At 36.6% G+C, this 12,684-nt stretch overlaps 1 protein-coding gene across 1 annotated transcript; it reads left to right on the top strand.

Moving 5' to 3' along the window:
* Positions 1-6,748: 6,748 nt before the first annotated feature.
* Positions 6,749-10,099, top strand: LOC138908033 (uncharacterized). Its single transcript, XM_070198664.1, has 3 exons — positions 6,749-6,784; positions 7,470-7,524; positions 9,177-10,099. Exons 1-3 carry the CDS (start codon positions 6,749-6,751, stop codon positions 10,097-10,099), a joined length of 1,014 nt encoding a protein of 337 aa, XP_070054765.1.
* The last annotated feature ends 2,585 nt before the right edge of the window (positions 10,100-12,684 follow it).

The raw sequence follows: 12,684 nt of genomic DNA, 5'->3' as shown, positions 1-12,684 counted from the left end.
TAGGGATATATTAGATATGCCCTAGATCCAATCTCATATTTGATGATTTGAACATATTTTTGCAAACGTTATTTGATATAAAAAATATATGGCATTTGATATTCTTTTATCATAGTTATTATTAGTTGTTTGATTAACTTGATAAAGTCCTCGATTAAATTTTGAGACTTATCATCGTGATGGAGATCATGATATGTGAGTGAAGTTTCTTATAATTTAATCAAAATTTGTTCTTGATCGTAGGATTATTAATTTAGACATTAGTAATTCAGTTAGATCAATATTTATGTGATTGTCTTTATGGGATAAAGGTTAGTTGATCTCATTAACTAAATCACATAGATAGATGATGCATATAGAGATATGATCATTGAACCGACTCATTGGATAATTCCTAATGGTTAGAATTATCATAAAATGTCAATAGAATATTCTCTTGAAGAATGTGATATAAGAATTTTCGTTGACCTGAGATCATCATAATAATTGACAAGTATTTATTGTGTTTTGATACTAGACACTTAGGGCCCTATGGAGATGGTTGAAAGGATACTGGATATGATTAAATGCTTGTAGAATTAGTGATTGATCAAGATGGAATCTATCAACTCTTGGTAATGAGTTTAAGCTCCATGTTGTCATGAATTATAATCGACCAAACTATGACCTTGGCGAGGGTAATTGAATGAAAGAAGAAAAGAGTTTCTTAGGTCATTCAATAGTCGATTATATTTGACATGAACACATAGTTGATCGCCTATTAAGATTTGACAGTTGAACCATATCCTAGGGTGACCCAGAGCTATAAGGACAGAAGGAATTACTACAATATTCTTCTATTGATTACAACAACAACAACAACAACAACAACCCAGTATAATCCCACTAGTGGGGTTTGGGGAGGGTAGTGTGTACGCAGACCTTACCCCTACCATGAGATAGAGATGCTGTTTCCAATAGACCTTCGGCATCCTTCCCTCCAAGAACTCCTCACCTTGCTCTTGGGGTGAGTCGAACTCACAACCTCTTGGTTGGAAGTGGAGGTTGCTTACCATCAGAGCAACCCCTCTTGTCAATATTCTTCTATTGGTTCTTGAGAGTAAATTATATATTTTATTCTATCCGGTCGTTAAGGAGTGTTGCTAGACGTCACCCCTGATTAGTATATTGATATGATCAATTTACTACTGATTTAATATTTAACCTATGGGGTCGTACACTAACTTGTGTTCTGATCTTTGCTAAAGGATTAATTATTTTATTATTTGGTAATTAAATTGTAGAATTTAATCAGTCAAATAATTTAAATTATTAGTCCAAATGAAATAGTATTATATTCTTTGCTAGCACATAGGATATAATTAATATTGTGAACAAATTAAAAAATTTTATTTGGAATAGAAAGTTAAATTATATCTATTTGATATATTTAATTAATAGTTATTTATATAAGAGTGTATATATATAAGAGTGTATATATAAGAGTGTATATATAATCACCCATCTCTGAGAAGTTTTTTCCAACCAGACCTTTTTCGGGTGATCCGTTTCAGTAGGAATACGGTGTAAAAACTTAATTTTTCTACTAATTTTCTACTGATTTTGCCATGGGAAAACTATGTGTTTCTAGTAGTGCTAGTTAATATAAAAGGTTTATGAGTTAGAATCCAATTTTGAATCGGATAACTAGCGTGTAAAGTCCACAAACGGAATTGTTGGCAACTTTAAACCCATTAAGAATGGGATTAGAATTTTTAAGACAAAATACTAATTAGTACTTATAATTCAATTTCGAATTGGATCTTATGGAAAGTCCATAAGGACTTGGCAGTCACGATGCCAATTTGAATGAGTGTTCAAATTTCCATTGAAAATTTTCATAAAGTTTATTTTGGATTTAAACTTTTACCATAAGTAAATCAATACCTAACTAAATAGGAAAAGAGTTTATAGGTGATGTTTTATAAAGGATGATGGAGAAAAATTTGCCGGATCATTAATTCTTGAGAAAAAAACTCACTTTGTGAAAGTGAGAGCAATACAAAGCCAAGAGAGAAAATACAATTACAAGAAAAGTGTTTCTTGTTCTTCTACCTTTGAGTTGAGATTTTTGAGAAAAATTTCAATACAAGATTTTCATTCACTTGTTCACTGGTTTCATTGATCAAAGAGTTAGATAGCAAGGGTCGGTCTCGGTGTGGATACGCATAGAGTCTTTGCACTATCGAAGAAATTTTTAAAACGAGATTCTCTTCACCATGTACGTTTTAGATCCGATCTTTGACATATAAATAAATTTTAAACACGAAAAGATCTGCCTAAGATTATTATTATCTTCCGCTGCGTGTTACGAACATATATATATATATATATATATATATATATATATATAATCCTTCACAACTCACTCTTTTCTCTACCAATACCATAATCCTGCTTCCCACACAGATATCCCTTGATGGGACCAAATCTAAAAGCCCCTTAGATTTGACAAAAGATGGGCTTTATTTGAAAGAGATACAACAACAATATCTAGTGACTAGGGATGAGGGGACTATACACAATAATGTATTATGAATGGGACTCCAATTTGGAAAAAGAGGAAGAAACTAATCATGGGGGAAGAGGCCACGAAGCCATATGCTATCTATAAGTGTACGAATCTCCATCGCATTGTGTGGAACTTGTGCCTCACTTTGTGTAGACATTACCAAAAGCCCTTGTCCCAAACTAGATGAATGGATTTAGTATTCTTTTTATTTCTAGTCGTTTCTATTTTGCTCTCATGGAAACAGTGGCGGAGTCCTGCGTTTAAACAAGTTTAATGTATAAAGGTGTCACAGCCCAATTTTCCCTCCGTGTGACGTCATGACGGTACCTAGTCTCTACAACTAGGTAGGCCTAATATTTTACGGAATAATGAATTGAAAATATAAATTTAACCAACTATTCAAAAATACACAACAAATCCCAAAACCCGAAACATCGTGAATCACAAACTACAGAAGGAAATATCTAGTGTCTCTATACGTTAGAGTCTAACAAGAAAAAAAAATACAAAAGATGATGGACATGAGAAAGAGTAGAAGAGGACTCTGAGGTCTGCGGACGCGGCAGATATACCTTGAAGTCTCCAAAGCTGTTCCGGCTCACTGATAGTACGGCTGATAAGGTGCACCTGGATCTGCACACTAAAAACATATGTAGAGAGTAGCATGAGTACACCACAATCGGTACCCAGTAAGTGCCAAGTCTAACCTCGGGCGAGTAGTGACGAGGTCAGGTCAGGGCCCTACTGGTAAATATATAATAAAATAATATAGAGTGTAATACCGTAATAAAATAAAAGCTGAAATTTAACAACAATGAAATTATAGAAGGTAACAACTCAATACACAGAAATACAACAGGGGATCTCCCGAGATACCGGCTCGTAGTCCCAAACGTAAATGAGCAGGGGGATTTCCCGAAATACCGTTTCGTAGTCCCAAAGTAAATGTGCAGGGAGATCTCCCAGAATACCGTTCCGTAGTCTCAAAGTAAATATGCAGGGGAATCTCCAGGAATACCGTTCCGTAGTCCCAAAGTAAATATGCAGCGCAAATGATAGAAATACAACTACATCACAAAATTCTTACAATTTAGACTAAGTACGAGTCAGGGAAGAAGAATAAAATTCGCTAAGTATAATGCACATAATTCACATAAATAATTAAAACACGTAGACATATTGTATTAGACTAAATATGATAGCTACACATATTGGAATAACTCAATTAAGAATGAAAATAGCTTAGTGTTCATTAAAATGGTATAACTAAAAATAACAGGAAAACATGTTGCTGCTCGGCAAGAAAATCGGGTTTTACCACAGCTAGCCCGTGTACGTACTCGTCACCTCACGTACACGGCGCTCACATAGCACAATAATTTTAAATCTTAAGAGGATTTCCCCCACGCAAAGTTAGGCAAGCCACTTACCTCGAACCAAGCTCAATCAATCGGTCACAATACCTTTCCCATTAATATCTGGCTCCGAATGGTCCAAATCTAATCAAAAGCAATTTACATATCATAAATACAACAATAATAGACTTATCTAATTAACGAAATCAATATTTTAACGAAAATTCCGAAATTAACTCAAAATCGTCCGTGGAGCCCACGTATCGGAACCCGACGAAAATTACAGAATATGAATGCCCATCCAACCACGAGTCCAATCATACAAATTTCACAAAAATCCGACATCAACTCGAACCTCAAATCTTCTATTAAAATTTATGAAGATTTCTACCATTTTCAACCCAATCTTTACCCATTTGAACCTAACAATCTTTCCATAACCTTATTGGTATGTATACATAATACTCTTACACCCAAGAATCATATTATAAATCACCCATCTTTACTCCAAACCCGAAATTGAAGAATTGAGGAAAGAAATTCTTACCTCTTTGAAGCCATAGCAAGATCCTTGTGAAATCTTTAAACCTTGAACAAGAAATTGATGGATAAATGACTAAGTCTTCACTTTCTCTCTTTAAAATGCTCTCACCTTTCTCTAAAATATCAGATGAAAACCTTCAAAATGACCCCCAATAGTGTTTTATAAGAATGGGATCGAGTTTATAAAATCCAAAAAATGAAGCTCCGGAACAGGTTCTGCGGTCACATATGCGATCGCATAATGGTTATGCAGACCGCATAATCGGTGTCCAAAACTAGCAAACATCTGTCTATGTATGCGGTCACTATGCGGCCCGCATACTTGTTCTGCGGTCGTAAGTGACCGCAGAACAGTTATGCGGTCGCATAGTCGACCGCAGATTTCATCCAAACTGACCCTCTTCTGCCTCACTTCTGCGGCCATTATGCGGCCCGTAGAGTGATTATGCGGTCGCATAATGGACCACAGAAATGCGTTTTTCTGCCAAAATTTTTTCTTTACTTCCCGGTGCATTATTCAACCCAAAAAGTCCGAGTCGCAAAAATTTTCTACAAACTTTGTACTAATTGATCTACCACGACACCATAAAGCCTTAATTTCCTTAGCAAAAATTCTCCGGGTCATTATACATACGTCAACATCTAGTCAACCTTTTCAACTAAATTTCGAAACCTTGGAACTAGGTGTTCCAAATCATTCAAAACCCTCACCGGACCGGAACCAATTATCCCCGTCAAGTCACATAACAAATGTAAATCATAAATTGAGCAGTACATGGAGAAATATGGTTATAATACTCAAAATGACCGGCCGGGTCATTTCAAAAGGGATTACTACGACGTGTATGATTAAGTAAAAATACGAATAAACAATACATTGGATTATCATATAAAGAACGACAAAGGCCAAATATATATTTGTAATTTCGAAAATGGTCTAAGAATACCCCTCGTTATACTATTGGGTTATCTATACCCCTGCAAATATACTTTTAGTTCAAATATACCCTCATTTAAACAGAGGGACACGTGTCATCGTACTGTTGGCCAATTCTAAATATCTTCTAATTAATTTTAAAAACCCATTACCTATACCCGAAAAATAATTTTCTAAAGCAATTTTTTTGTATCAAAAACTGATTTTTTTTTTACTAAAAACTAAAAAAAAACGAAAATATTTTTTTTCTAGTTTTTACAAAAAAACTGCTTTAAAAAAAGCTGAAAAATATTTTCTAAAATAATATTTTTGTAAAAACTGAAAAGCAATTTTCTAAAGCAATATTTTTGTAAAAACTGGACAAAATTAAATATTTTTTACTAATAACTGAAAAAATCGAAAATATTTTTTTCCAGTTTTTAGAAAAATATTGCTTTAAAAAAACTGAAAATAATTTCTAAAGCAATTATTTTTGTAAAAACTAAAACAAAACTGAAAAGAAATTTTCTAAAGCAATGTTTTTGTAAAAACTGAAAAAACAAATATTTTTTTCCCCAGTTTTTATGTAAAAATAAATTTATTTTTTTCCAGTTTTTAATTGATTTAGAAAATTGCTTTTCAGTTTTTACAAAAATATTGTTTTAGAAAATATTTTTCAATTTTTTTAAAGCAGTTTTTTTTGTAAAAACTGGAAAAAAAAATATTTTCATTTTTTTCAGTTTTTAGTAAAAAAAAAAATAGTTCAGTTTTTTCTAGTTTTTACAACAAAAAAAATTGCTTTAGAAAATTGCTTTTCGGGTATGGGTAATGAGTCTTTTTAATTAATTAGGAGATATTTAGAATTGACCAACAGAACGAAGACACCTGTCCCTCCGTTTAAATGAGGGGTATATTTGAACTCAAAGTATGACTGTAGGGATATAGATAACCCAATAATATAACGAAGGGTATTCTTAGACCATTTTCAAAAGTACAAAATTATATTTGGACCTTTGCCGTATAAAGAATACAAAGTTACAAATAATCAAACAACCGATGGAGGCAAGGAACACAAAAATAACGAACAAAACTAGAAAATACAAGAACTACAAACAAATGTAAGCAACTATGCATATAAATAACGAAACAACAGGAAATGATTAATATTGTACATACACAAGCAACTAAACAAAGTTAATTTGAACCATATTAATAAATACTTGAACCCAAGACCTCTGCTTTGAACTTCTAAATCTCTGCCAAGTGTATTAAGGCTTCAGGTTTATCCTTTTACCTATTAGTACATTTTCTGAAAAAGTAATTTATTTAAACTATAAATATTTTCGGCCAGAATTATTTTACTTAGACCCCTTTAGCTCAAAAATGGGTCCAACCTTGCTTGGAGTCATCAATAAAGAAGTATTTAGTAAAGCGTCTACTAACCCCACTCTTCTCTTTTGAGAAGCCATGGCAAGTTTTTAAGTTTTTGTTTATCTTCTTTCCATTACCACCACCCTGAGTACAGTGGATGGAATTATTCGTCATACACGTGTGCGCCACTGCAATTCAAATTTCGAACTACTTTAACAATCATTAAGTTAAGAGAGGATACACAAACACAAAAAAAAAGGAATGATAGTTAAGAGGGCAGTGGACTAGTACCGATAATTAATTGGGGGATAGGACGTAACAATTTTTTTTCCAATATAATATTTCAAATTTATTTATTAAAATTATCTTAGATTTGTAATTTACCCGTTATAATCACGATTTCTTTACTATTCATATACAATTTTGTTTTCTTCTTTAAATCGCGATTCACGCAAAGGGAAAGCAAAGAAAAGAACGGAACATCGTCGCCGACGTCGGCGATCAACGGTGTGCTATGAGAATCGTTCTTTGAGATCAATCTTAGCTCGCAAATTGCTTCTGTTCGTGTCTGCTCGGAGGCGGAACTCAGCTTCGTAACGGGGTTATTCACCGCCCTTCGTTTGACCTCCATTTCCAGCCTTCTCCGATATCTACTAGGAAAATTTCAGCATTACTATTGGTTGAATTGATCACAATTTTCTTTAAATAGTGAATTTACATGTTAACAATTTAGATACGCCATTGTTGTCTTTGTGTTAAGAGCGTTGGGTGTGCTGTGGTTTTTGAAGGTCAGTCAAACTATTGAAAATTACCATTTGAATTTTAAAACCTTTTATTTTGATGAAACTCGATGAGAATTTCATAATACCTACATATTAAATTTCCAGGTTTACATTGTTGGGAATTAACAAAGCTAATGGGGGAATGTGTAGACTTTTTTGACAAATAAAGGACATAGACATGAAAAAGATTTGTCAATCTGGGAAGATAAAATTAAGTTTGTTCAACAGATAAACTTAAGTTATGTAGCTTATGAAAGTTATAAGAAATACTAAAGTGAGAATCAGCATGTAAAAACGTTTTATTTTTAGTTTATTAACTTTTCACCCTTTTATGGTCATTGCTAAGGTTGCTCTAGGGCGGCAAAGCAATCTGCAAAGTTGAATCATCAATTTTTCAGATCAAACAAATATGAATTCACATGAGTCGATTTGGAATTCATTCTTTATTTTTATTTTTTAACAATTCGAGTAAGAAAATAATAATGTATGGTATAACAATATACAAATTAAAAATAAATTTATTACAAATTTGCTACATTTACAATATACAGACTAAAAATAAATTCCATACAACTAATTATACAGTATACAATTTATTTACAACTTTCATACATCATTCTTACCCAGTTAAATACAACTACAACATCATACAACTTAAATACAATTTTCATACAAATTTTATACAATATATTTTTTGTATATTTTGTTTCTTATTTGTATATATTTTGTATGTGGTGTGTGCTTCTTCCTCTCTAAAGTTCCAATCAAAACTTACTCTCTTAATACAATTTTGATACATATCAACAACTTTATATAAAAAGATAGTATTGATAACTTAAATACAAATTTTTATACAATGATTCATACATTATACAACTATTTTTTAACTTTCATACAATATATATATATATATATATATATATATATATAACATAATATAATTACATACGATTATAATATAACTTTACTATAATTTCGTAAGTATATTGTGGAGATACGGTTTATAGAGTGATATGCTATCAAATCATTTTACATTTCTGGTCCACATACAAATTCAGACAGTGCTTAATTTGAGAGAGAGAGAGAAATCACAAGAAGAATATTTTCGGCTAAAAGCATTTGAGGCATGAATTTATGGATTTTATGTGCACTGTTCCCCTTTTCTTCTTCTCCTTCCTTTCTCTCTCCTATACATCGTCTCTTTCCCCCCCGTTTTCCTATTTACTGGCACACTGATCTAGCATAGCGGCGATGACGGTGGTGGCTGAGATAATTTTTCGGCGAGCATCGGGCGAAGCGGGCGAAAACTTCCAAAACATAGCTGTTGCGGACAACACCTCCCGTTTTCCAGTTTTTCTTTGTTGTGTGAGTTAAATTATTGTCATCTTACTCCGTATTCATTTATTCACCGTATTAGTGTGCCTATTGTTGCAACTTGTCTTCTTCTGGTTTGGTCTATTGCCTTGTGTGATAGTGATTGCCCTTACTCTGCCATATGTATATTGGTTGTGGTCTGCGATGGCCGAGTGAGGTCATGTCCTCGGGGGGAACGGGGGTGGGGCGGGAGGTAGGGCAGGGTTTAGGGGGTGGGGCGGGAGGCAAGGGAGGTAAAGGGAACAAGGGTGTGTGTAGGTTGAGAATTGGGTCATGGAACGTAGGTACATTGACGGGTAAATCTATAGAGTTGGCGAAGATCCTCCAGAAGAGGAGGGTCAATATAGTGTATGTCCAGGAGATAAGGTGGGTAGGGTCGAGGGCGAGGGATGCAGACAGGTATAAACTTTGGTACTTAGGAGTCCAGAAAGGTAAGAATGGAGTTGGCATCTTGGTGGATAGGGAACTTAGAGAGTCTGTGGTTGAAGTTAGACGAGTGAATGATAGATTGATAATTATTAAGTTGGTGATTGGAGAGTGCACCCTAAACGTCGTTAGCGCCTATGCGCTGCATGTGGGCCTAGATGAGGAGGTTAAACAGCGCTTCTCGGAAGGGTTAGATGAGATTGTGCGCCAGGTTCCGCCTGCTGAGAAGTTATTCATAGGAGGGGATTTCAATGGGCATATTGGGTCGACCGCAAGTAGTTTTAGTGAGGTGCACGGAGGCTTCGGTTTTGGGGAGAGGAACGGAGTAGGTACATCGTTGTTGGACTTCGCTATGGCTTTTGGGTTAGTGATTGCGAACTCTAGCTTTCGGAAGAGAGATGGGCATTTGGTTACTTTTCAAAATGCGGTGGCGAAGACTCAGATTGACTATTTTCTCCTCAGGAAGTGTGACAGAGGGTTGTGCAAGGATTGCAAGGTGATTCCGGGTGGGATACTCGCGATGCAACATAGGTTCTTAGTGATGCACGTTGGTATTATGTTAAAAAGGAGGAAAAGGTCTACTCGAGGAAGAAAAAGAATCAGGTGGGGAGCCTTAACTAAGAATAAAGCCCAAGCGTTGGAGGGGCAGTTGTCAGCTATGAGAGCTTGGAGGAGTAGTGGTGACGCGAGCACTATGTGGTCAGCGACAATAGACTGTATTAGGGAGGCTGCGAGAGAGGTGTTAGGGGTCTCGACGGGCGTCTCTGGTGGGCACAAATGAGACTGGTGGTGGAATGAAGTAGTCCAAGGTAAAGTGAAAGCAAAGAAGGTGGCGTACCTGAAGTTAGTGGGGAGCATAGGTGAGGAGGAGAGGAGAGCGTGCATGGAGAGATATAAGGCAGCTAGGAAGGAGGCTAAGCTGGCGGTCACGGAGGCTAAGACTGCGGCTTATGGTTGTATGTACGAGGAATTGGGGAAAAAAGGTGGGGAGAAGAAGTTATTCCGGATGGCCAAGTTGAGAGAGAGGAAGGCTCGGGATTTGGACCAAGTGAGATGTATCAAGGACGAAGATGGTAGAGTATGATGGAAGATGCCCAGATTAAGAGGAGATAGAAGACTTACTTTCATAAACTTCTGAATGAAGAAGGGGATCGGGATATTGTGCTAGGTGAATTGGAGCATTCCGAGAGTCACCGTGATTTGGGTACTGCAGGCGTATCGAGGTTGAGGAGGTCGTGGGAGCTATACGTAAGATGAGTAGGGGCAGAGCGACCGGGCCAGACGAGATTCCGGTGGAATTTTGAAAGTGTATGGGGAGAGCAGGTTTGGAGTAGTTGACTAGGTTGTTTAATATTATTTTTAAGGCGAAGAGGATGTCAGATGAGTAGAGGTGGAGTACGTTGGTTCCATTGTATAAGAACAAAGGTGATATCTAGAGTTGTAATAGTTATAGGGGTATCAAATTACTGAGTCATACCATGAAAGTGTGAGAGACGGTGGTTGAAGCGAGGGTGAGGATGATAATGTCTGTATCCGATAACTAGTTCGGGTTTATGTCGGGTCGTTCGACTACCGAAGCTATACACCTTGTTAGAAGGTTGGTAGAACTGTACAGAGAGAGGAAGAAGGATCTGCACATGGTGTTTATTGACCTAGAGAAAGCGTATGACAAAGTTCCTAGAGAAGTTCTCTGGAGATGCCTGGAGGCAAAATATGTGTCGGTTCCCTACATTATGGCGATTAAGGACATGTATGATGGGACTAAGACTCAGGTTAGGACAGTAGGAGGCGACTCTGAGCATTTTTCGGTTGTAATGGGGTTACACCAAGGTTCTGCGCTCAGTCCGTTCTTATTCGCCCTGGTGATGGATGCGTTAACACACCATATTCAAGGGGATGTGCCATGGTGCATGCTATTCGCTGATGACATAGTTCTGATTGATGAGTCGCGAGCCGGTGTTACTTTGAGGCTGGAGGTTTGGAGACAGGCTCTTGAGTCTAAGGGTTTCAAGCTGAGCAGGACGAAGACGGAATACCTGGAGTGTAAGTTCAACGCTGAGCCAGGGGAAGTGGGCGTAGATGTGAGGCTTGATTCGCAGGTCATCCCGAGTAGAGGCAGCTTCAAGTACCTTGGTTCAGTTATCCGGGAGGAGGGGAGATGTCACACACCGTATTGGGGTAGGATGGATGAAGTGGAGGTTAGCATCTAGAGTCCTGTATGACAAGAGAGTGCCACAGATACTCAAAGGTAAGTTCTATAAAGCGGTGATTAGACCGACCATAATGTGTGGGGCTGAGTGTTGGCCCGTTAAGAACTCACATATCCAGAAAATGAAAGTAGTAGAAATGAAGATGTTACAGTGGATGTACGGGCACACTAGGATAAATAAGATTAGGAATGATGATATTCGGGAGAAGGTGCACGTGGCTCCCATAGATAACAAGATGCGGGAAGCGATGCTTAGATGGTTCAGACATGTTCATAGGAGAAGCCCAGATACTCCGGTACAAAGGTGTGAGCGGCTCGTTGTGGACGACACGAGAAGAGGTAGAGGGCAGCCTAAGAAGTATTGGGGAGAGGTGACTAGGCAGGATATGGCGAGGCTCCAGATTTCCGAGGACATGACACTTGATAGGAAGATGTGGAGGTCGAGTATTAGGGTTGTAGGTTAGGAGGTAGTTGAGTCGTGCCTTACTTCGTACCATTGTGGGACTAGCCATGTGGGGTTTTTATCTAAGATAGCTAGTGGCAATGTTGTGTCTTACTATTTCGCTTTTCAGTGCAAGTCCTATTTACTAGCTATCGCTTTTGCTTTGTATCTTTCTTCTAGATTTCATGGTGTTTCTATTTTTCTTATGATTATTGTGGTGATACTAATATTGTCTCCCTTTGCTTTGCATCTTTCTTCTGGATTTCATGATGTTCCTATTTTTCCTATGATTGCTGTTGTGATACTAATGTTGTCTCATTTTTGTCCTTTTATCTTTTTTTTTTGAGTCGACGGTCTTTAGGAAATAACCTCTACTCCTTCGGGGTAGGGGTAAGGTCTGTGTACACACTATCCTCCCTAGACCCTATTAGTGTGATTTTACTAGGTTGTTGTTGTTGTTGTTGTTGTTATGTGCAATTTTGACTTCTAGATTCTCAATTTGCCATTTTAACTGATTAGTTAGATTACACACTTGTAGCCTGTTTGGCCAACCTGAGAAAATCAGCTTATTTTGAGAAGTATTTTTTTTTTTCAAAAGTGCTTTTCAAAAAAGTACTTTTGGAGAAAAAAGCACTTTTGAATAATAATGTGTGTTTGGCCAAGCTTTTCAAAAAGTACTTTTATGTGTCAAATTACAAATAAGCAAATGAAGAGA

This window comes from Nicotiana tomentosiformis, chromosome 3, assembly GCF_000390325.3.
Source record: "Nicotiana tomentosiformis chromosome 3, ASM39032v3, whole genome shotgun sequence".
NCBI classification, from domain to species: Eukaryota; Viridiplantae; Streptophyta; class Magnoliopsida; order Solanales; family Solanaceae; genus Nicotiana; species Nicotiana tomentosiformis.
The sequence above is the reverse complement of the archived record's forward strand: the minus strand, read 5'-3'. Positions and strand labels throughout refer to the sequence as shown.

Bases quoted from the DNA above. Each gene is read 5' to 3' on its own strand.
- LOC138908033 (XM_070198664.1), top strand. From the start codon at position 6,749: ATGGGTCCAACCTTGCTTGGAGTCATCAATAAAGAA. The intron at 6,785-7,469 runs GTATTTAGTAAA...TTAACAATTTAG, and splicing joins TTGGAGTCATCAATAAAGAA to ATACGCCATTGTTGTCTTTG. The intron at 7,525-9,176 runs GTCAGTCAAACT...CATGGAACGTAG, and splicing joins GTGTGCTGTGGTTTTTGAAG to GTACATTGACGGGTAAATCT.